Source organism: Sciurus carolinensis, chromosome 13, assembly GCF_902686445.1.
Source record: "Sciurus carolinensis chromosome 13, mSciCar1.2, whole genome shotgun sequence".
NCBI lineage: Eukaryota > Metazoa > Chordata > Mammalia > Rodentia > Sciuridae > Sciurus > Sciurus carolinensis.
In genome coordinates, this window is record NC_062225.1 from 12,745,671 (window position 1) to 12,771,235 (window position 25,565).

At 39.7% G+C, this 25,565-nt stretch overlaps 1 protein-coding gene and 1 non-coding gene across 10 annotated transcripts in view; one reads left to right on the top strand and one right to left on the bottom strand.

Moving 5' to 3' along the window:
* Positions 1-25,565, bottom strand: part of Il1rl1 (interleukin 1 receptor like 1) — a 63,717-nt gene that overhangs the window by 34,327 nt on the left and 3,825 nt on the right. For 2 of the 9 annotated variants that reach the window (XM_047522587.1, XM_047522585.1), the window contains exon 1: positions 5,689-5,747. The exons of 1 other annotated variant lie outside the window; for it this stretch is intronic. In XM_047522587.1, the coding sequence (XP_047378543.1) occupies positions 5,689-5,709 (21 nt within the window). In that variant the 5' untranslated portion in view covers positions 5,710-5,747. Of the gene's footprint in view, positions 1-791; positions 902-3,678; positions 3,735-4,218; positions 4,306-5,688; positions 5,771-25,565 lie in introns of those variants that run through there. 6 more of the 9 variants (XM_047522592.1, XM_047522589.1, XM_047522590.1 and 3 more) reach the window with 6 other exon arrangements.
* Positions 12,863-12,941, top strand: Trnat-ugu (transfer RNA threonine (anticodon UGU)). Its single transcript has one exon. It is a non-coding gene; the product is annotated as a tRNA-Thr (tRNA).

Genomic DNA, 25,565 nt, shown 5'->3' on the forward strand with positions numbered 1-25,565 from the left:
GAACCCTTGTTAGATTTAAGAATGCTTGTATCAGAAAGATGAAAGTCTAAAACAAGAGGTAGGTAAATTAACCAGAGATTTAATTCACAGGTTTGGAGCAAAACTGTATGTCGGACTGACAACAAATGGAAATTGAAGGACAGAGAAAACCGAAAAGGCAAAAGTTCATGTCTCCATTGAACTTCTAATTTGTTCAAAATACTCCCTTAGGAAAAACAGGAGCCAGTCAGGTGTGGTGGTACAGGCCTCTAATCCAGGCAGCTCCGGAGGCTGAGGCAGGAGGCAGCCTTAGCCATTTAGTGAGGCCCTAAGCCACTTAGTGAGAACTAAGTCAATTATAAAAAGAGGGCTGGAAATGTATCTCAGTGGTTAAGCACCTCTCAGTTCAATTCCTGGTATAAAAGGAAAAAAAAAAAAATAAGAAAAGCAGGAGCCAAATTCATTCTAAAGTCATCCGTATGGTCATCATGATTTAAGAATGTCTTAGTTTTAAAAATCTTAATGTCAATCACATTTTGAAAAGAAGGCGAGTTTACTGGAGAATTCCTCTAATGCATAATTCCCCATATCATCCCATTCCTGGTGGCCTCAGTGGGGCTGAGTCTGGGGACTCTGCTCAGTCCTTGTTCCCTATGCCACACTTTGACTACAAGGCTTCTGAGAGGAAGGCAGAGGGGAATCTTGACTCCTGGCTAAGAATGGACTCAAAACCAGCAACTGACATCCACCCTTAAATTACATTTGAGGAAGTTGTCAAAAGACAGTTATTGAAATGCAAAACTATCACCCACCTGGGGAAGAGGTGAGAAGCTGTTGTCCAACTCTCAGTTACATTTCAGTGGGTATCTTGTATATTCTGTGTTTTCACTTTAGGACATGGTTCCTTCCCACCCGGGACTCAGTCACCCCTGGCATTGGAACCAGCAGTCCTGGGGACTCAACCCAACCAGATGTGTACCCACAAGGCTCTGAGTACCATAAGCCGAATGTGCAGAATCTGAGTCAATCAGCTCTTGGCTTCTTCCCTGCTTTACATCACTACCATACGAATGGCAGGAAGTTGCATATGGAGAGTACTCACCTTGGGGCTAGCAGGGAGCAGAGCAGCAGTGGGTGATCACTGAGGCAGCTACTGCTATGTGATCACAAATATGCTAAGGAAAAATGTGTCCCAGACAAGTTGGAAATTCCCCATCCCATCAAGACCCCAATTCTCCATTTTCCCCTGTGTCTGAGCCCAGTCCTCATATTCATAACATAACTCTGTACCTTTCTCTTTTTGGCCTCAGGACCTTGGGTTGCTGTTAGAATTTCATTCCGGACCGGAGACCCTCCACCCTGCCCTGGGTCTCTACTGCATGGGCACATGGACACCCACACACAAATACATAATTTTAGCATCACCTCTAGTGAGAAAGTCTTGCACTGTGTCCCACCCACCGATGTCAACCTGGCTCAAAGTTGCCCAAAACTTTGGTGTCCCTTTCCTTTTCATCTGTCTCCTTCTGTACTCTGAGAAAACTGGGAAATGTAGAGAGTGGACAGAGAAATCCATACCCTCATGATCTTAGGACAGATATTTTGAATGACATAGATGAAGAATTCTCCCACAGGAAAACACACATAAAAACCAAAGACCCTCCAGACAATACAAGAACAAAACACTCGTAACTTGAGCTATGGGACCACGTCTCCGAACACAAGCGTCCAGGGAGGAAAATAGTTTAGGTTCAACCTCCTCACCCAAACAATCTGTTCACGATGTCCTGCTGAGCCAGGGGTGATGTGCATGCTTGTAATCCCAGCGGATCAAGAGGCTGGGGCAGGAGGATCAGAAGTTCAAAGTCAGATTTGGCAACTTTATGAGGCACTAAGCATCTTAGTGATACACTGTCTCAAATCAAAAAATAAAATAAAAAGGGCTGGGATGTGGCTCGGTGGGTAAGCACCCTGGGTTCAATCCCCAGTACCAAAAAAAAAAACAAGAGTCCTGCTGGGTATTCTGTAACTTCCGATTACCAACTACATCAAAGATTAAAATTTCTCAGAGCAGAAAAGGGAAAATATAAAAACAATGAAGTCTGACATCATTGTTATTGTCCGTTCAGTAAGACACTGAGCTGTTACATCCGTTTGATCTTTAGAAATGTCCCAGGGAAGTTGATGTTAGCATCAACATGCTACTATTAAAGGTAAGAAACCCAGGAATTTATAAAAGTTCAATGAGCAACATAGAGCAATGCAACAAATAAGTGTAAGAGCAGGGATTAAATGCAGTCTGTCTTAGTCCAGAGTGTTCTGTCTCAAATACCACCCGTGAAATAGCCAAAATGGGATAATAATGTTCACAAGGGGATGGGGGCAATGGCTCATCAATAGTTTGGCTCAAGATCTGGTAGGAAAACTGTTGCAGTTACAGAGAAGCATACTTCCAGGGTAGAGTTAATATCATCAAACGACCATATAAAAGCAATCCCCGTCAAAATACAAATTACATTCTTTACAGAACTAGAAAAAATAGTCCTAAAAGCCTTATGGAAAAGTAGAAGACCCAGAACAGTCAAAACAATCCTGAACAACAAGAGTGATGCTGGAGGTATCACAATTATGCTGATTTCAAGTTATGCTACAGACTAAAGTAACCAGAACAGCAAGGAGAAGCATCAAGACAGACATGAAGACCAGTGGAACAGAATGGAAGACACAGAGACTCACACGAAAACAGTCTTCTTATCCTTGACAAAGGAGCTAAAAACTTTCACTGGAGAAGAGATAGTCTTTTTTTTTTTTTTTTAATATTTGTATTAGTTGTTGGTGAATCTTTATTTATTTGTATGTGGTGCTGAGAATCAAACCCAGTGCCTCACACATGCTAGGCAAGTGCTTCACCACTGAGCCACAATCCCAGCCCCAAAAGATAGTCTTTTTCACAAGTGGTGCTGGGAAAACTGGATATCCCTATGTACACAAATGAAACTACCTCCTTATCTTTCACCCTGCACAAATATCAACTCACAGTGGATCAAAGACCTAGGAATCAGAACAGAAAGTCTACGACCGCTAGAAGAAAATACAAGATCAACACTTCAACATATTGGCAGAGGTTTCAACTTCCTTAACAAGATTCCTAAAGCTCAAGAAATAAAACCAAGAATCAATCAAATTAAAATGTTCTGCATAGCAAAGGAAACAAAAACCTGAACAGAGAGCCTACAGAATGGGAGAAAAAATAATCTCTAACTACTCTTTTGAGAAAATGTTAATATCCAGAATATATAAAGAACTCAAAAAACTTAACACCAAAAAAACCAAATAACCCAATCAATAAATAAACAAATGGTCTTAACAGACATTTCCCAAAAGAAGAAATTCGAACAGCAAACAAATATATTTTAAAATGTTCAATATCCTTAGTGATCAGGGAAATGCAAATCAAAACCACACTGAGATTCCATTTCACTCCAGTTAGAATGACTACCAATAAGATTACAAATAACGAATATTTCCAGCAAGGAAGTTGGGGGAAAGGTACGCTCATACATTGCTGGTGGGATTGTAAATCAGTACAGCCACTGTGGAAAGCAGTGTAGAGATTCCTTAAAAGACTAGGGATGAAACCATCGTATCCCAACTCTCCCTCTCCTTGGCATTTATCCCAAAGAACTAAAATCAACCTACTATTGTGAGATGCGCATTTCAATGTTTATCCAGCACAATCCGCAGTAACTAGGTGTCTGTGGACAGGTAAATGGATAAAAAAAAGGACTATATATTTACAATAAGTTTTACTCAACCACAGAGAAGAATGAAATTTTGTCATTTGCTGGTAAATGGAAAAATGGACAGAACTCCCTCACCCCTGTAACCAGCAGCCCCTTGCTTCCTTAGTTCTTTTCCCTTTCCCAACCTCCGAGTAAGATACTACTTCTGGGTTTTAGTGAATTCCATACATAGTAATTCTGAGATATGATCATTCTGGATGCATGCTGCAAAGCACCCATCCTTCTCTACCCTCGACCAGATCTTTTCCAGTACATTAGACCAAAGTTCTGTATCCTACAAATACGATTTCAAAACTACTGTTTTTGAATATTATTTTTTCTATTTTTCTCACAAGAAAAAAGATAGAAATTATTATTTTTAGCCTAACTTAGAACTCGATGGTTCTACCCCCTTTAAAATAAATGCATTTTTGAAAAACACCCTGAAAACACTTACCATCAACTGATTTCCAGTCCTAAAAGATCTCTTTCTTCCTCAACTTGCTACCCACAGAGTTTATCTGACTCTAAAGGGCAATTTCTCTAGTAGCTTTATGCAAAATGAAATAGCTACCCAATCTTTAAAAACCTCCCATTTTCCTTATCAGTTAAGACACAGGAACAGGTGACTGATAAGCAGAAACTGACAACACTGTTAACAAATATCGCCTGCAGTTTTCACCTCCTTATCCTGGATTTCAAAGATCTTTGAGGAAGTTGTCTTTCCTGTTTTAATCTTGTGGATGCTCACATTTAATCTTAATTACAGTTTGCCTTCTTTGGGGGTGAATGCCTCAATGAAACCACCCAGTCTTCACCTCCCTGACTAGGTGGCAGGTCCCTTGCTGCTCACAGAGGGCAGGTCCGCAGATTGAAGTTCCCCACAGTTGCACCTCTAAAAGCATCAGCACACCCTTCTGCACCACGTCTCCCTGTTGACGCATCAGTGTCAATGTTTTGAAGATTCTGGCACTTTCTGCAAGGTGTTAAAATGTATGCCCAGCTCTAGGTGCATTGATTTTGCACGTGCTATCCCATGAAATTCTCAGAGGCTGCCAGGAGGCTCGGAGAGGCTAATTGCCTTACCCAAAGTAATGGCTGGTACAAGGTAAATCCAGAATCCAAAGCTCCCCTAACTAGACTCTTTCCACATGCCCCCAGATGGCCTGTCTTGGATGGTAGGAATAGAGATTTTATAACACATGTTGTAAGTATTCAAATTCTGGATAAACAAACCTATTTACCAATGCAATTATTTTTCTAAATGTTGGTGACTCCTGAAAAATCAGGAGATGCCACCTGCCAAAATCTTCCAATATGGAGAGAGAACAGGAGCTATAGATATAACCTGGCTTTTCTCTTACTGGTGATGTGAATTTGGGCAAATTTCCTAACCTCTTTAAATTCCTTGTGCAAAGGGTATTATTGTTGATACTAAAGAATGACGTATGTAAACTGTTTTCCATACAATTAGTACTCACAACTTCCTGCCTTATCACTAGTTATCTTTTCCACCCAGTACAATTCTGTTTAAAATTAAAAAAAAAAAAACATCAAAATGGATTTGAAAAGATAATACTATTGATAACAAGTATCATATCTTAATGTCACATCTATTGATAACAAGTATCATATCTTAATGTCACATCTATGTCAAGTCAGTAACAAAATTAGGGCAACACCCCAACTTCAATCTCTCTCCTTTTCTTTTGTATTTGTATTAAGACTCCAGTCCCCTCAAGAGACCCAAATCATCTCTTCCCCTTATTTATGGGTACCTTGCATAAAAATAAACTTATTTAGCAAGGAAAAATAATAGATTCCAATCACCTACTATACAATCTTCATATCAGGTCCTCTGTCATTTATTTTTCACTGCTAGGGAACTAGAGAAAATACACACAATCAATAAATAAACAGTACTTACTTCATGTGCCCAACATTGCATCAGGCTGTATTAGAGATGAAAGAGATAATGAGACCCATTCTTGAACTCTAGGAACTTATGACTGAAAATAAGGGGGAGAAATGTGACATTTTATAAATCTGCAAATTGGTGATTTAAACTAAAAACCTTTTGAGAATCAGAGTATTTTTAAAAATTCAGAGACTGTAAAGTCTTTACTGAAGATCGAATGATTTTTCCATCTTTCTTGTGTATTTGAGCTGTGGTTCTGCTCTAATTCTGTATCTCCTGGTATCTGTTACCGTCACGTAAGCATTACGATAGCAGCGTTTAGAAACCTGAACCGTCTCTGCTGTGGAACTTACCCTTCCAACGGTCTTTATCGCTCAGTTACGTACTTGATTGCTATCAAGGTGAAGAATGGTATTTTTCAATGCTTCCAGCAATGTTGTTTAATCCAGGAAGGCCAACGCCCAGAGAGGTCGTCTAGGGTTAATAAAAGGTCACATTTGAATGAAGAGGTGAAGGAACTGAAAAGCCCATGAGAGGCTCAGGAAGTTTCCATTCCCAATGGCTCTGCAAGGTATGGATTCAGAGTTGCCTGCTCTTGCATGCACTTGGCAGCGCCAGCGCCTCGCAGGATCTCTCCCCAGTCCTAAAGATCTTGAAAGGTGCACACAAACTATAAAATACCCATTAAAATGATTGTACCTCTTGGAAGTAACTCTCTTTAATGAACATGTCCAAAACAACAGAAGGTAATTCTTTCCAGGAAGGTAGAATAACATCTGTGACAACTCACCATTCCACAACATGAAAAGAGAGATCAAAATTAGTCAAACTTGTTCATTTGAGATGAGAACAGCAGATTGGTGCTTCTGAAAAACATTTAAAGGACTGGTGTGTGTGTGTGTGTGTGTGTGTGTGTGTGTGGGTACGTGTTTGCAAGTACTTGTTTGTGTTTGGAGTGAATCCACATGAAGAGGTATCTTAGCTGTTCACCCAAACCAAACCAAAATGAGCTTTATTATTGTCCAAAATGCTAATTACTCCAATTTAATCAGTACATGTGATATGTGTGGGTTCAGAGACCACACTGTACTCGTATTAATATGTACAATAATTATGTTAATAAAAAATATTTTAATCTCACTAAATTAAAAAAAAAATGACATTAGCTGGTCTTCCCTGTGCCTTGAAAAACTAAAAATAATTGGTTCAGACACTCTGCCAGTTTCACAGTTTGTGACAACCCAGAGTCCCGTCTAAGTCGGCTAATTCCTAGGAGACTCATTTTTGCATGATCCCTGGAGTCTCAAGCTTCTGTGTCCAGAAGTCCCATTTCTGTTCTCCTGGGCAGAAGAGAAGAGAAACTCTTCTCTATTTGCATGAGAAATCTATTTACATCAAGTCCATTTACATCTCAAATGCAGTCTGATGCTACAGATTTGTGCATCACATGGACGACCTCACAGCCCCCCACAGAGCTGCCCACCACACACCAGGGCTCTCTCCTGCTGCCGCCGCCCTCCAACACCATTCCCTCCTTTGGGAGCATGTTGATGCTCCCCTCTGCTCATCCCAGATCCACCAAGGTGCTGGGCAGCTGGAAAGGCTGAACCTCTATTAGAAAGAATCTGAAGTACAATCAGCAAGTCGGTTTGCTCTGTCACATCTCTTTGTCACCTTCATGTCTGCATGACCACCCTTTCCCCCACTTCTAGAAACTTCTCTCCCCTTGCCTAGTTGTTACAGCCTACTAAATATGTTGCTAGTATGATTCACCCCTTTAGAGTTTCTAAAAAAAAAAAAGAAAGAAATGTTCTACAAATACAAATGTCGGAATGGCTTGTAAAAGAATTCTAGCATGTATGAAAAGGAAGGAAACGAGGAGTAGAATTTCAACCCAGAAAATTCTAATCCAGCCAAATACATAACCTAGCTTCCTATCTCTATCTCATCCCTTTCCTCGGGCCCTGTTTTCATGACATTGAGCAGGAAAGGAACTTCCTGTAATAGTTACTAGTGTAACTTACACTGCATAAGTTCATTCAGATCTTTTATGATTCCACAATGGGTGAACAAAAGAATCTTCCTGTGTTCAGGAACTGAACTGGCTGATCGCGATGCCACTGAAGCAGTTAGTTGGTAAAGACTTTGGACAGCATGCTCTTTATGTGAAAATTAAGAATTATAAGCAGGCAATAAAGCTCTTTCCCTTTTTCTGAAGTTCAGAAAAGTTCCTTGTTTAGTTGAGGCTCTTGATTTGGGGATTTGTGGAATAGGAGTTTTATTAAAATGATAGGTTCATGTAGAAGAAAAAATAATTTTGATCTTTGTATTTCTCTCTCTCTCTCTCTCTTATACATACACACACACACATACATACACACACACACCTAAACTTTCCTTTTCCAAAATAAATGAATGGAAAAAATTGAAACAATAGTTTCTAGAAAATGTACTTAAATCTTTCCACATTTTAGCAAGGTTCATATGTCCCTCCCCACCACTGATGAGTTTAAGCAAAGGAATGAGCAATGGAGAAGCTAGAAACTGTGAGCTCTCAATGAAAAGTACCTGTAATAGCCATGGCAGTCAGTGGCCAAGATAGGCCCAGGTGTTCTGTGCCTCCTGATGTTCACCCCTGTGTAGTTCTATCTCACCCTGGACCAGAGCGGGTCAGTATGACAAATATAATACAGCAATAAGTAATCACATGTCCCTCCTGAGACGAGGTTGTGAAAGGCGTGTAGTGCCACGGAGGACTCTCTGCTCTGGAATCACCCTGAGAGAAGCCATGACGTGAGCAGCCAGAACATGTCTCCAGATGGAGACACCCTAACACCTCCTGCCCACAGCCACGCAAGTGACTTATAAGCGAATCCTCAAGTCCAGTCACGTCTTCAGAGATGACAAATTGTGGCCGACTGTTGGACAGCAAATAGTTGAGAGATCCTGAGGCAGAATCACCCACCTGAATCACTTTCAAATTCCTGACCCTCAGAAACTGTGGAAGATAATATATTGTAGTATCGTCTGCTAAACTTCAATTTGCTCTGTTGTAATACATAGATAATAGTTGTTAGAGTTGTAATTCCTTCCTTGTGCATTTAACAATGGCAGTCAGGGATATTTGCTCAAATTTAAAGACTTGATCTTCATGGCTTTTATCTTATTTACTTATTTGAAAAAGTATTCAAAAATTCGACTTCTATTCCTTCTCAGTGGGCATTGTTATTGTCAGGAAGCTGCATCTATCTTAACTTTGGGGTTTCTATTATCAGAAGAAACTTCTGCTCTTAGAGATTGTTCCATAGCCCTTAAAAGAACTTCTTGCCAATCTAATCAGATAAGTCTTTTCCTTTCTGTGTGTTTGCCAATATATTCGACAGATCTTTGCGCCTGGATGCGAAGGAAACAGACTCATCTGGTCATGGAAAACAACTTCCTATCATGCTATTTTCACAATCTAGGGCTGCCATGAGTCAGTTCAGAACAGCAATGGCATGTGAGGCATTGTAGGGACAAGTCTCTCTAAACCATGAGAAGACCCACAGCGGATGGGGGTTCACTACTTTGGGCTGTTTTGTCCTTGATCGGAGATCTTCTCTCATTGGGGAACGTTGTTGTCATGGTGGACTTTGTTCTCTGAAATTTCCAAACAACTCACCTCATGACACAATAAGAGCATAAGGAGATCTGTGGGGCATATATCAGTGTCTCTCCTGGGGAGTGCCTTTGAACTCCGGTGTCTCAGACGATCCTCACCTTCTGACACTGTGAGATCATGAGGGCAAAAACCAATGCAGGTCATGTTCTCATTCTTTCCAGCTATTTAAATAAATGTCAACATTTTCCTTTATGGTGAGATGTCTTCTAAAAACTAGAAATCTAGAAGCTTCTAGCTGAGGCTGGCCAAATTTTGATGTCCTTCATTTGCCCACGTCTCCTGTTATGTAAATATGCATGACAGATTATCCTGAGATCAAATCCAAATATACTGAAGCATTCCAAGAAAATTTAGACTTAGGAAGAAAAGAGGATGGTGGAAAGACACAAAATAGTGATTTCAGATAGCATACACACATGCATTTTCAGTAAGCCCATTTAGTCATACACTTAAAATTGTTTTGCTTCAAGATCCTACTCAGTTCTCTTGAAATTAGCTTTCCTCACTGATGACCCACCTTTTAAAACAACAGTTTATTTGTCAGTATGCTTTTGAAACACATGCCACATAATATCTAGCAGGTACTTCCTGTATGCCTGAGACTCAAAGCACTAAAATAGTTAGGCAACAGAGTCATTGTAAATAATGTTTTTCTCACAATGTAATGTTCAGTGGAAATATTTTAAAATGTATAGAAAATCATCAGTGAAAAATTCTCACATCCTAATGCTCACAGATCATTTTCTAACATGCCCACATATTTTCTTGCCAGTGCTATTTCTGACTATGTGTGACAAAATAGTTTTGTGAGACATATAAATATATATAGATATAATATATAGATATATAATTCCAAATTCAAAATTTACCAGGAGCTATAAAAGAAAATAAGTATCTGTTCATGCTTCCAGAGGGGAAGACTCAATTAAAAAAAAAAAAACTTACAATGATTTTTTTTAATTTAACAAAATAATTCTAAAATTAAATTAAATATAAAATAGGAAAATTAGGACAGTGGTAGAGCCCTTGCTGAACATGTGCAAAATGCTGGGTTTGATCCCCAACACCAAAATAAATAAAGAGCAAAAGTGACTTCTTATTGAGTGCTCATTATAAACTTAAAAGTTAGAAACTTATTGGGTGTGGTGGTGCACAGTTGTAATCTAGGCAACTCTGAAGGCTGAGGCAGGAGGATCTCAAATTTGAGGCTAGCCTCAACAACTTAGTGAGGCCTTGTCTTGAAATAAAAATGAAAAAGGCCGGGAATGTGGTTCAGGGGTAAAAAGCAGGGCTCAATCCCTACTACTGCAAAAAAAAAAAAAAAAAAAAAAAAGGTAGTGCCAATTATTACCCTCACTTTACAGTTAAGGTAACTGAGTCACTGAGAAGTCACCAGATTCTATGACAGGGAACTCTGTGTATTACTTAAAATCTTCATTGCTTCTCAGCTTTCCAGGAATACTTGAGACCAGCCATGAAAATATAAAAATTAATAAAAGTTTAAGGGAATGGGAGATCTCTCCTCCTTGATATTGTGCTACAGGCCTACCGGGGTCCAAACAATTTTAGGAATTAAAATGATATGGAACAGTCATGGGAGAAAAAGGATAGCTTAATGACATCAAATAAAAACCTAGAAACCAGATGGAGCATTCGTAAAAACAGAATTGAAACCATAAGTATGGGAGAAAGAACAGTTTTTAAATTAATGGTGTTAAGACCATTTTAGATTCAAGTATGCATTACAGACATTTCAATAGAAGCACTCTCAATATGTTATCAGCAATATAAAATAAATTTTAATAGATGAAAAAGTTGAATGTCAAATGGATTAGAGGTTTAAAAGGAAAAACTAACAAAGGAAAGCTATAAATAGGTAGGATTGAACATTGATTTTATAATGAGGTGGGGATAATATTGGCTTTCTCAATACAATGAGAAAGGTAAAAATCATAATGACAAAATTCATGTTGACTCAATTACATCTGAATACACCATAAACAAAGGGCAAACAAAGGGCTATAGGAAATACTTCTGTGTATGCGTGTGTGGTACTGGGGATGGAGCCCAGGGCTTCTACCACTAAGCTGCATCCCCAGCCTGTTTTATTTTTTGATACAGGATCTCACTAAGTTGCCCAGGCTGACTTTGAACTCGTCATCCTCCTGCCTCAACTTCCCTAACTATTGATATCACACTTGTACCACCTACCCAGTTAGTCCCTACATTTTAAGTTAATAAGAAGCACTTAGTAAAAAGTCAGTTTTGCTTTTTTTTTTATATATTATATAGATTTATATTTCCCTTGGTTTATGGTCGAGTTATATCCTGGAAATCCAATCCCTAAGCTAAAAATATTATAAAAGTCAAAAATACATTGAGGACACCCAGCCCATGGTTGTTTACTTTTGTGATCATGTGATTAACTGGACAGCCATTGCCCAGCATCAAGAGATTCTTCAATCTTTGTCCTAATTCTGGGGGAAAAAATGGCATTTAACCTGATTCAGACAATGAGTCTCTTTATTTTAAAGATGCAAGGAAAGGAAATTATGATCAATGCGACTAAAGTCATCGGAAGACTCCTCTCTCATGGGGAATTCTTTCTCTGCCAACCTCCTTTAATTACTTATACCCATTTTACAAATGTTGCTCTCCAGTTCCCTGGTGCAATTTTAAACCAGATGGCTAATGTCAACCATCTGTGTTCCAGTTTGTCCTAGCATACGTTGCCAAGTCCAGGGATGAATATGGATTCTAACTACCTAGTCAGTGCTAAGATGACCCCTGAAACATAAATTGTACACTCACTTCTCTTGCACTTTTTATTTGCTTGAGAAACATTAAAAAAAACATGATCTGTAATCCAAGTCATATGTTAGCTATTAAGAAAGAAAAAGAGGGAATAGCAAATAATTCCTCTTTTCATGGGATCAGGCATTTAAACAAGTAACCATGATAAAAATGTACCAGAAAGTATCAAAGAAAATATATAGTTCTCACTATTTTAGGATTTCATAGGCCAATAAAATCTTAGCAATAAAAATATTATTCTGAAATGAGACCTTCTGAAATAATTAAAGAAAAAAAAATCTTCCACGCTCCTTCCAGGACCATGATTCTGCCTTAGACAAATTAAATCCTTAGACAAATTAAAACACATATAAATGCTGGGAAAGGTTGCCTGGAGCTTCTAGTTTAATATCCTTAATACATTAGGAGACTTTATCAGCCAATAAAAAAAAATTTTTAATTAATAAAACCCATAGTATCTGTAGTTAGATTCTCAATATTATTGAGATATTTTTTTTTTCTAGCTGTTGTTGATTTCTCACTATTTTAAACCTATACTATGCCTTGAACCTATACTAAGCCTTAAACCTATGCTAAGCTCTGGCCATTGTATCTTTTATAATTTTGCAATTTAAAAAAATTAATTTCTTTAATTTTCCATACCAAAAAATATTTAATAAAACCCACATTTTACCAAAGAGAAATGTGAATGATCAAAAATTTTATGTAGGGGCTGGGGAGATAGCTCAGTCGGTAGAGTGCTTGCCTTGTAAGCACAAGGCCCTGGGTTCGATCCCCAGCAGCCCCCTCCCAAAAAAAATTACATGTAAATAGGCTAATATTATTTTTATAATAAAAATGCATTTTAGATACTATTTTATGATATTTTTCATCTATCTAATTGACAAGAATCAGAAAGACTTGCAATGCTTGGTGTCTGAGTAAATGAGTTAATTCTCCAGGACTGTAATTGATGGGAGGGTCAAATCAGAGAGGAATCCTGTTTTGCTTCACCCAGGTCCATCAGTCCTGCGGCATCTGCTAAGAGAGCCTCTAACACTGAGTATAAAAGACCAACTGTAAAAATGAAACGGGGGTTTTAAAAGGCCTGCCAAACAGATAACATTGCACTTTCTGAAAATGGACTAAAGTGCCATCAGATAACCTTCTTGGTAAAATGGATTGTTATCAGTTAGATTTTTGTCCAAAATTCTCAGTAAATGTCGACACTGAAAGAAGTAAGAATACAAATTCTGAACAAAAGATACTTTAAGAATATCTCCATCCAACCCCCTCACTTTACCAATGGGGACAGTGAGGACTGGTGACAGGATGGCTAACTCGTGAGACAGTCAGGGACAAATTCAGTGCAATGAATTTGACTTTTGATCTTGCATGCTCCTTCCAGGACTACTGTGCTGCCCTGGGGATTTCTGACCCTCTAATCTTTAGAAAAATCACTTAAATTCTCCATAAGTCATGGATATCCTATCTCTAAAAAGGGTAGATTTAAGTGTCATAAATAAGATAATATTTTTTTTTTTAAATTAGCTTAGTGTCTGGCAATAGTAAACCCTTAATAACTGTTAGATTCAGATTTTAAAGACCTTTTCCCCAACTAACTATAGACTAACTCTTCTGGAGCAAAGGTATACTAGTTAAGTTAGTAATTACTCTTCTTCTCCCATAGCAGAAATAAGAGCAAATGGGAGAATTGAAGAATGGCTAGTGGGTGGTAGAAACTTACGTGGTGATTTTAAGGAGGAAATCACTTCAGTGCTTACTCTAATAAGAGCACAAAGATTTTGCACTTTACCTAAGCATAGGATAATCTCTGCTTCTGCAAGCTAAATCTTTATCCTAATGCTAAAACTATACCAGAATAATATTTTAAGCTAATAAATCCTATAGGCAGAGATATCGTATTGCCTGTAAAAGATATGCCAAGGTTCTTGGCTAACCTGTCACTATCATCTCGCACCTATTAGCACAAGTGTGCCAGAAACAGTGCAGATTCTCCTCTAGTGACTGCAAGATGGCATTGGGCTGAGCCAGCTTCATCCTTAAGGATGAAGCCCACAGTCAGGAAATGGCAGGGCAGTGAGCTAGAAGGAACCGGGGATTCCAAGAGAACTCAAGAGGGAGACCCGTCTACAGTCCCTAGAGCACTTGTCTATCCAAGCCCTGCTACACGAGAGAGAAATAAAGTTTGGTCTTGATTAAGCCACGCTATTTTGCGTCTCTACTTTCAACACTGACTAATGCAGAAGGCATCGGGTATACAGTGACTAGGGAGTGCTAATCCAGGCTAACGACAGGAAGGACAGTGTGCCTGGGGTGTGTTTACAATCTCCTCCGAAGTAAACTTGTGCAGGCGTCAAGGTAACCACAGGGATGATCAAAATGGGAAGCCGAAACTAATTTTGAATGTTTCATTTTCTCTTCTTCTTTGTGACTTCTCATTCTCCTTCCCAACTAGCCTTTTGAACTTCTGTTACTTAACAGAACCTTTTCATGGTGCAGATACCTCACTTAATTCTTGCCATAAAACCCTGAATCCTTCTTTAGCTTGTAACACCCTTGCCCATACTCTGCAAAGGAGCCTGCATTCCTCACTGGGTTTGTTTGGGGCACAAGCATCTTGGTCCTAAGATCCAGGTGGAATGCAGTAGTTATGTGAATAGCTATATGACAGTAATCACCATCTTTATGTAGCACCTGGGGCCTTTCTAACTTAGTACATTATGTCGACTTCAAGTGGATTTAGCCTTCAAGTCTAAACATGTGATGAAATAAGAAGTATGCACAATTTCATATTCAATATGACTTGTCAATAGAATGACTTGGAATTTGTGACAAAAAGCAAGACAAATCTATGAGGGTATCCATAAGCAACTATGTCACTTTTCAATAACGGTTCAGAATTTCGGAGTAGCCAGGCACGGTGGTGGATGCCAGTAATCCCAGCAGCTCAGGAGGTTGGGACCGGAGGATCACAAGTTGAAGGCCAGACTTGGCCAATTAGCAAGGTCCTAAGCAATTTAGAGAGACCCTGAATCAAAACAAAAACAAGCAAATAAAAAGGGAGGGCTGGATGGAGCTCGGTGGTAAAGTGCCCCTGGGTTCAATGACAGTATCAAAAAACTTGAAAAAATTTTGAAGCACACAGAATGCAAGATTCATGTCAAGTCCCTTGATATTGATACCTGGACAGAAAGATACATGCACATACATGAAACAAGACTCAAAACCATGGTATAATTTTATGTGAGGGAATTTGAATATATTTGAAGTTTTGCATATGTAATGCCTAAAACCTTGACCTATTAAATAGAAAAATAGTTTTGCAACTCTTTTTTAAAAGAATAATTGATTTAGACTTACAATTTTAGTGGAATCCTCAATAAGATATACAAAACTTAATGCTTATATGTAGCATTGGAATTCCTAAGAGAACTTAACTCTGTAAGAATTAATTCACTACTTGGAAAGGTTTTAGTCAAAATATTTAAGAAAAAAATACCCCCAAACACAGTAAGTTTATAAATACATTTTAAAATATTTAAAAATATTTACCAACTTTGTAAAGGGGCAGCTGCATATTAAAGTTCATTAAAATGTGCTAGACCTGGGCTGGGGAGATAGCTCAGTTGGTAGAGTGCTTGTCTTGCGTGCACAAGGCCCTGGGTTCAATTCCCAGTACCACAAAAAAAAAAAAAAAAAAAAAAAATGTGCTAGACCTATAAATGGCAGATAATTCTTAAAGTGGTCTTCAACTTGTCATAACCTAGATTTTAAAATTTCTAACTTTGGCAAAATTAATATTAATTTTAAAACTAAAATAAATCCATGAATCATCTTTCCTAAGCCTTAAAATTTCCCAGGGAGTCACTTGAAGCTCATCTGACAGAGCTCTCAGGATATCACAAGATTTGGCTACCTGTCCCCATATCTCATCACTATAAATTCAGAGATAAGCCTAATTCCCTAGTGTTTACTGTGGGACTGATTGAAAGAAGCGCACGGAGCCACAGTCCAAAGCAAATCACCGGAGAAGTTCCATTTTATTTTAAAATGCACACACTTATATAGGGCCGGGCAGAGGCTGATTGGTTGGGGCATGAAACAGGGTGAGAGTTGATTGGGAGAGCCTTGTTGCTGGGAGACGGGGCGATGGTTGATTGGGTGAGCCTTGTTGCTAGGGGTCTGGGCAGGGTGTCAAGCACCGATTGGGTGCAAGTTCTCGCCGGTGGGAAGAAGTTATGAGGAGTAAAATCAGGAAGAGAAACTCTGCCAGTGCCATGTTGGCACCTGGGGGGGGGGTGTGACCTTATACTGATTGCTGTGACCCCCACAGCTCAGCAACACCCCGCTCCTGCGAATCAGTCAGAGCTGCTCTTAGGGAGGAGTGCTTCTTGGCCAACATGAAGGAAGCCTGCATGCACCATGTTTGTGACTAATGCTTTGTTAGAGCTGCACGGATTTATTTTGATAAACGTCTCCAGGGCTGGCTACGTAAAGCATTTGACACTTCTGCTGACAGGCAGTGCCTCTTCATGAGGGTGTCACTTCACACTTCCCGTGGCAGTGCTTCCCCTTAGAAACAGTGGAGTTGCTCAGAGTCACCTAGACACTGTACTTTCCACCCCGGGGATGACAGTACCTTACCCCAACTCTATCCTAAGAGACTCCCTTCCTTGCTGTTCTGTCTCTTCCACTCTTTTCTCTGCGCATCTCCTCCACCCCAACCTCCTGGCTGGTCTTGAGTACCCTCTCCTTCCCCTCCGGGGCCTGGCAACTATACTATTTGTCTTCCTTTCTTCAAGTTCTGGTCTTACTCTTTTCAAAGTTGACAAAAACTGCTGTCATATCTCTTGTCTTCTTTTCCCCCATAATTTTAACGGGTGCATCCTACTTGTACATAATGGTGGTATTTGTGTTCGCCTATTCACACATGCACACGTGATAGAACAATATAATCCAGTCAATAGCATTCCCCGGTAATTCCCCTTTCCCTCCCGCCTCCCTCCCACCATCCCTTTCCTTCTCTCCACTGATCTCCTTTCTCCAATCATATTTTCTTTTCCAATGAAAACAAAAATATTCTTTCTTACTATGAATTCAGACTCCTGCTACAAATTTAACTGGATATTTACAAACTCTGAGACTATGATTGAGGCATATTCTGAGGAATATGATTGAGTCAGAGGCAGCAGGAAAGCACCAGAAAAGTTCAGTGCCAAAATGCATCAACTTGGATGTGGTTTCTTGGCTCTATCATTTATTAGAGAGAAGTGACCTTTCTGGATCTAAATCTGCAAATAGATATAATGATGGCATTTACAGCACTCCTGACAGGATTAGTGAGGTCTTGCAGCGCGTATGCTTCATAAAATTACACTTACTCAGTCATCAGGTGTGGCTCCTGTCTCAGTGTCATTTCGTAAAGGAATTTTATGGAACCAGCCTAGGTGTCCCTGAATAAAGGATTGGATAAAGAAAATGGGGTTTCTATACACAATGGAGTTTTACTCAACCATGAAGAATGGAATTATGTCCTTGCTTGGTAAATGAATGGAACTGGAGAATATCATGCTGAGTGAAATAAGCCAGACTCAGAAAGTCATGGACTGAATGTTCTCTCTCCAAGGAAGAATTTAGGGAGAAATTAGGCATTTTTTAAAAGGGTGGGGGATCTCATAAAAAGAAAAGGCAGAGAAATGAGGGGGAAGGTGGAGACCTGGGAAAGGGGAGGAACAGCAGAATGAAATTAAATTAGTCATGGGTCTATATGAACACATCAAGCGAAGTCCACTTTTATATATAACCATAATGAACCAATTAAAACTTAATCAATTAAAAAAACGAATTTCAAAGGATGAATATGAACTCTAAGGTCAAGAGAATGTTTATTCACTCATCACTTGTAGAACACATGCTGTTTTTCGCATGCCTCTCTTTCTCCCTCTGCCATCAGATGTGATTTGAGAGGACCCAGGAGGGCACCCAGTGACCACTGCAGCTAATAAAGCCCCCGCTTTGGGTTAAGGGCATGTCACTGTTGAAATGTAGCTAGGCATGACAGACCCAACAGAGTTCCCTCAGGTTCTCATTGTCGTTCGAGTGGCCACACAGACACTTGGTTTTCCTATCCAACATCTGGACGAGCAAGCTATCAGCAGGAAATGGGCTTCTAGAACTGTTTCGCAAGATGTGATTCCCACATCAAAGTCATCAGAGTCTCCTGTGGCTCTCTGAAAGTAGGAGGTTCCTAGCAAACTTCCACTTCCCAGTTGTGCCTCACACCTCTCCGATGCTCGGATTTTCCAGAAACAAAGGGAAAGCATGACCCTGGGAAGTTTAAGGCTTGCAAATGGCAATGTCATTTCGAAGAAAGCTCTGAAGCTAAACCAACTTCCTCTTTTCCAAAGCCTCTACCTAATTGGGGAGCAGTCCTCTTTCCCTCTCCGAGTGGTGTTACACAGGGTTGGGGGTCCTGACGTGCTACAAGCACAATGGATTTCTAGTTCTAGCCAGTGTCGGTTGGCACAGTGACTTGGCATCCAGAGCCCCTGGAGGTAGGTCTCCCTGAGCAGAGCTAAACCGGAAGGAAGGTTGGACCTTCCCTGACTCTGAGGTCGTCTCGCTGGGCCCTCAACTGGCCTCCGAAGATGTTCTGCATGCAGCCAGGGACAGAACCGGTTGCAGGAATCGGTTGAGAAGTGCCTGGAGGGCCAGTGATTCCACCTGAGGGCGGGAGCAGGTCTCTGGCAAGGTGGGTTCCTGCCTGGCTCCTTGCAGCTTCCGTCTTTGTGGACTTTGTTGGGCTGCTTGCTCTTCCTGAAGTTTCTCTGTCCTCTTCCTCAGTGGGTTCCTATTCACACAGGCCAAGGGCCCCTCTCCTGCTTCCTGACCAGCCCCATGCTGACTGGCAACTCCTCACTTCCACAGGGGTCTCCCTCTTGGTCTCGCCTTCGCCCACCTGCTCAAGTGCCCAACCGCACGCCCACCTGCCTGCAGACCAGCTTTCATCCCACCCCGCTCCGGTAACCACATAAACACGCCTTCGGCTGCGCTGTCCTTCACCTCCGACCACTCTTCCCTCCTTCCCATCCTGGTCCCACCTCTCCGCATCGTATGGCCCCTGCCACGGCCTCCCTGCTTCTCATTTTCAGGTTCCCTTCATTAGACTCACTCCCAGTTCGTGAGCACATCCCAGTCTTCTGCCTTCCTGATCCAGGAACGCTCTGGCGCCTTGCCACCCTGCACCAGGCACAAGGCTGGTGTCCCAGCTTCTGCTTCACCCTGAGATCAGGTTGTCCCACCCAGCACTGTCCTAAAATTGTTCTCAGTGAAGTTTAGGGCCACTAGACACAAAATCCAGTGGACTCTTCTTGTCTCCATCCTCCTTAATCTGCCTTTACCACATTGTCCTTTGGGTCACCTTTCTATCTAGGCTCCCAGGACTCTCTTCCAGAACAGTCCTATCAGAACAGTCAGGGCTCTGGTCATAGTAACGGTTCTACATCACTTGGGGTTCTGTGATGTTCTTTTGTAAAGGGGCCCATTTAAAATCAGAAGCCCCCAATTTTTCTTTTCTATCCACCCCCAGTCTTTTGCTATTAATTGCTCCCGAGGCTATTTTCCCCAGGTCGCCTCCTCCAACTGAGAATGGAAGCTGATTGCCCCAAAAGTCCTAGCTTGGTTCCAGGAGGATGTAACAAAGGGCTGAGTGCCAGAATTAAATCATTTCCCTGGCCACAGCACTGCCTGGCTGAATATACTTGTGTATATTTATGGGTTTTTTATCTACAAATGCTAACAGTTCTGTAGGATGGGGAAGGCAGGTAAACTTCCCTTCCCAGTTGGAGTTAAAAGTTGAGTGATTAAATTCACTTTTCCCTTTTATGTGTCTACCTCTTGTTTCTGATGGGGACAGACCACTAAATGCAGTTAGTCAGAACTCCAGCAGCCTCTGGTCAGGGCCCAGAACACGTTACTTAAACTCTGTGACCATAGCAACAGTTCTACATGACTCAGGATTCTGTGATCATAGTGCTAGAACGTCTTTACAGGACTCTGTTACCACAGCAACAGCTGCTATGTGGCTGGGGCCGTGGTGCTGGTCCGAGCTGCCTCCTTACTCCTGTATTATGCTCTCTGGCAAACACTGTGCTCCCTGTTATTTATGCATGTCCTTACTTTACTTTATACTTCAGGACAACTCAGAGAAGGAGCTACTGTTTTCCAAATTTAGAGAGGAAACTGAGGCTTGCAGAGGTGTTATAACTAGCCTACGGGCACTTTGCTGAACACAGATTTAAACCTCAGCCTTTCTGAATTCAGTGCCCAGAACATCAGACAAGGGCACACGAAACCTTGCTCTCCTGCTTCCCAGCTTCTGCTCCAGCTATCAATGGCACCCTGGCTCTCGATCTCTTAGTGCCCCTAAGTAACACCTGGGTATCCTCTCCTGGCCGGTCACATTCAACTAGGCGGTGACTCTCACTAATCCTAACACAGGTGCATCTGGCTGACATGGGTTCCTGTTGCCCATTGCCAGCATCCTCTTTGGGCACTTATCACCCATAACCTAAACTGTTCCGGTGACCTCTCCTTGGCCTTCCTGTATCCTCTCTGCTCACCTGACTCAGTTTCTCTAACATATCATTCTACCAAACACCAAAGACAAAAATAAGCTGGGTATCCCCAATTGTAGTAAGATTATTTCCCAAGTTGAATAAGCATAAGATATGCTGATGCTTGCAAAATATTGAAAATAAGACCAAAACATCAAAGTAAAGAAAAGCATTTTCTAATAAACCGTCTGAGGATCATCACTTTCTTTCCCAAAGGTGTGATTTTTAACTAATAATTGGACCTAGCTATTTTACAATTTTTCAGTTCCCTGAGGAATTTCTCTTATCTATATAGGTTTGCTAGCAATAAATTTTCTCATCTTTGATTTGCATAAAAATGCTTGTATTTTACTTTAATTTTTAAAGATATTTTCTTTGGATATAGAATCAAAGAATCATAGGTTAACAGGTAGCTATTTTTTTCCTTTAGTGTTTTAAATAAGTTGCTCAACTATTTTCTGCTTTACATTGTTTCTAACAAGACAGTCACTACTATTATCTGTCTTCTGTTGTAGATATGTATTTTCCACTCCTCTGCTTAAACTTTCTCTGTATCACTAATTTTTAACAATTTGATTATGCCATGTCTTTTTTTGTATTTAATCCATTTATGGTTGTTGAGTTTCTTGAAACTATTAGGCTTTTAATTTTTCTCATCAAATTTTGAAATTTTTCCCATGATTTTTCATCAACTTTTTTTTTATTCCTCAACCTTTTTTCATTCCTTCCAGGATTCAAATTGCATATGTGTTAGATTACTAACACACAATCACTGAATATATATTTTTATATATATTATAATATTCAGTTATAAATATATATATATTTATAATATTCAGTTGTCACTGAATATATATTTTTTACTCTCTACCCAACTCTGTTATATTCTCTTTAGTCTCTGTCACCCTGTCTTCAGGTCCACTGATATTTTTTCTATGCAGTATAATCTGCAGTTAAACCTAGCTGGGGACTATCATTGCAGATATTTTGTTTTTTAGTTACAGAATTTTCGTTTGCTTCATTTTGCCTGTCTCCCTTTTTCTATCAGATGTCCTGCATGACCTTCTCAAACTCAGACTGCTCTTGCTCAGCTAGCCAGGATGCTGCAATGTTTGTTTCCTGTCCTTCACCACAGTTTAGATAGTGCCCCTAAGTAAAAAGCTGGGCAGTGTAGGAGTTACCTGCCTTCTTTCTTTTTCAAGGTGACTTTTGTCCAAAGCCTGGAAGATTCTTATGTGTGCCATCCAGTTTTCCAATTGTGTATAGTGACAGTCATAGTCTAATATCAGCCACAGTGTGATGGGTGCTGAAGGATCAGTTCTGATTATGGCAATCATCCACTCAAAACTATTTAACAGATCACTACTGTTTACAGAACAAAATCTAAATTTCTTATCCCAAAGTTTGATCCAACCTACTCTATTTCCTACTTCTCCTTTGCTCCAAATATTCTTTGTGAAGTAAATAAATAAAAAAAAATAATGTTTTCATTCCTCGATGTGTCTCTGTCTGGTTTAGGAATCAGGGTAATATTGGCTTCATAGAATGAGTTTGGGAGAGTTCCCGCCTCTTCTATTTTCTGGAATACTTTGAGAAGTATTGGAATGAGTTCTTCTTTAAAAGTTTTGTAGAACTCGGTTGAGAACCCATCTGGTCCTGGACTTTTCTTTGTTGGAAGGCTTTTGATGACTTCTTCTATTTCATTACTTGAAATTGGTCTATTTAAATTGTGTATGTCCTCCTCGTTCAGTTTAGGCAATTCATATGTCTCTAGAAACCTGTTGATGTCTTCGAAATTTTCTATTTTGTTGGAGTATAGATTTTCAAAATAGCTTCTAATTATGTTTTGTATTTCGGTCGTGTCTGTTGTGATATTTCCTTGTTCATTCCGAATTTTAGTGATTTGGGTTTTCTCTCGTCTTCTCTTTGTTAGTGTGGCTAAAGGTTTATCAATTTTGTTTATTTTTTCGAAGAACCAACTATTTATTTTGTCAATTTTTTGTATTGTTTCTTTCGTTTCAATTTCGTTGATTTCAGCTCTCAGTTTAACTATTTCCTGTCTTCTACTACTTTTGGTGTTGGTCTGTTCTTCTTTTTCTAGGGCTTTGAGCTGTAGTGTTAGGTCATTTATTTTTTGAGTTTTACTTCTTTTATTAAATGCGCTCCATGAAATAAATCTTCCTCTAAGTACCGCTTTCATAGTGTCCCAGAGATTTTGATATGTTGTTTCTTTGTTCTCGTTTACCTCTAAGAATTTTTTAATTTCCTTCCTAATATCTTCTGTTATCCATTCATCATATAGTAGCATATTGTTTAATCTCCAGGTGTTGGAATAGTTTCTGTTTTTTACTCTTTCATTAATTTGTAACTTCAATCCATTATGATCTGATAGACCAATATCCTTAATGAACATCGACGCAAAAATTCTCAACAAAATTTTAGCAAATCGCATACAAAAACATATTAAAAAGATAGTGCACCATGATCAAGTGGGTTTCATCCCAGGGATGCAAGGTTGGTTCAACATCAGGAAATCAATAAATGTCATTCACCATATCAATAGACTTAAAGTCAAGAATCACATGATTATTTCGATAGATGCAGAAAAAGCATTTGATAAAATACAGCACCCCTTCATGCTCAAAACACTAGAAAAAATAGGGATAGTGGGAACATTCCTTAACATTGTAAAGGCCATCTATGCTAAACCCATGGCTAATATCATTCTTAATGGTGAAAAACTGAAAGCATTCCCTCTAAAAACAAGGCAGGGATGCCCTCTTTCACCACTTCTATTCAATATCGTCCTTGAAACTCTAGCCAGAGCAATTAGACAGACCAAAGAAATTAAAGGGATACGAATAGGAAAAGAAGAACTCAAACTATCCCTATTTGCTGATGATATGATTGTATACTTAGAGGAACCAGGAAATTCCACCAGAAAACTTTTAGATCTCATAAGTGAATTCAGTAAAGTAGCAGGATATAAGATCAATGCACATAAATCGAAGGCATTTTTATATATAAGCGATGAATCTTCAGAAAGAGAAATTAGGAAAACTACCCCATTCACAATAGCATCGAAAAAAATAAAGTATTTGGGAATCAATCTCACAAAAGAGGTGAAAGACCTCTACAATGAGAACTACAGAACACTAAAGAAAGAAATTCAAGAAAACCTTAGAAGATGGAAAGATCTCCCATGTTCTTGGATAGGAAGAATTAATATTGTCAAAATGGCCATACTACCAAAAGTGCTATACAGATTCAATGCAATTCCAATTAAAATCCCAATGATGTACCTTACAGAAATAGAGCAAGCAATTATGAAATTCATCTGGAAGAATAAAAAACCCAGAATAGCTAAAGCAATCCTTGGCAGAAAGAGTGAAGCAGGGGGTATCGCAATACCAGATCTTCAACTCTACTACAAAGCAATAGTAACAAAAACGGCATGGTATTGGTACCAAAATAGAAAGGTGGATCAATGGTACAGAATAGAGGACACGGACACAAACCCAAATAAATACAATTTTCTCATACTAGACAAAGGGGCCAAAAATATGCAATGGAGAAAAGATAGCCTCTTCAACAAATGGTGCTGGGAGAATTGGAAATCCATATGCAACAGAATGAAACTAAACCCATATCTCTCACCATGCACAAAACTAAACTCAAAATGGATTAAGGATCTCGGAATCAGACCAGAGACCTTGCATCTTATAGAAGAAAAAGTAGGTCCAGAGCTTCAACATGTCGGCTTAGGACCAGACTTCCTCAACAGGACTCCCATAGCACAAGAAATAAAAGCAAGAATTAATAACTGGGATAGATTCAAACTAAAAAGCTTTCTCTCAGCAAAGGAAACTATCAGCAATGCAAAGAAAGAGCCTACAGAGTGGGAGAAAATCTTTGCCAATCATACTTCAGATAGAGCGCTAATCTCCAGAATCTATAAAGAACTCAAAAAACTCTACACCAAGAATGTAAATAATCCAATTGACAAATGGGCTAAGGAAATGAATAGACACTTCACAGAAGAAGATGTACAAGCAATCAACAAACATATGGAAAAATGTTCAACATCTCTAGTAATAAGAGAAATGCAAATCAAAACCACCCTAAGATTCCATCTCACCCCAATTAGAATGGCAATTATCAAGAATACAACCAACAACAGGTGTTGGCGAGGATGTGGGGAGAAAGGTACACTCTTACATTGCTGGTGGGGCTGCAAATTAGTGCAGCCACTCTGGAAAGCAGTGTGGAGATTCCTTAGAAAACTTGAAATGGAAACACCATTTGACCCAGCTATCCCACTCCTTGGCCTATACCCAAAGGACTTAAAATCAGCATATTACAGAGATACAGCCACATCAATGTTCATAGCTGCTCAGTTCACAATAGCCAGATTGTGGAACCAACCTAGATGTCCTTCAATTGATGAATGGATAAAGAAAATGTGGTATATATATACAATGGAATATTACTCAGCCATAAAGAATGATAAAATTATGGCATTTGCAGGCAAATGGATGAAACTGGAGAATATCATGCTAAGTGAGATAAGCCAATCTCAAAAAACCAAAGGAAGAATGATATCGCTAATAAGTGGATGATGACACATAATGGGGGTGGGAAGGGTTAGTGTTGGGGTTGGAGTTGGGTTTAGGGAGAGGGGCAGGAATGGAGGAAGGAAGGACTGTATAGATGGAGGGGAAGGGTGGGAGGGGAGGGGGGGAAGGGAAAAATGGCAGAATGAATCAAACAACATTACCCTATGTAAATTTATG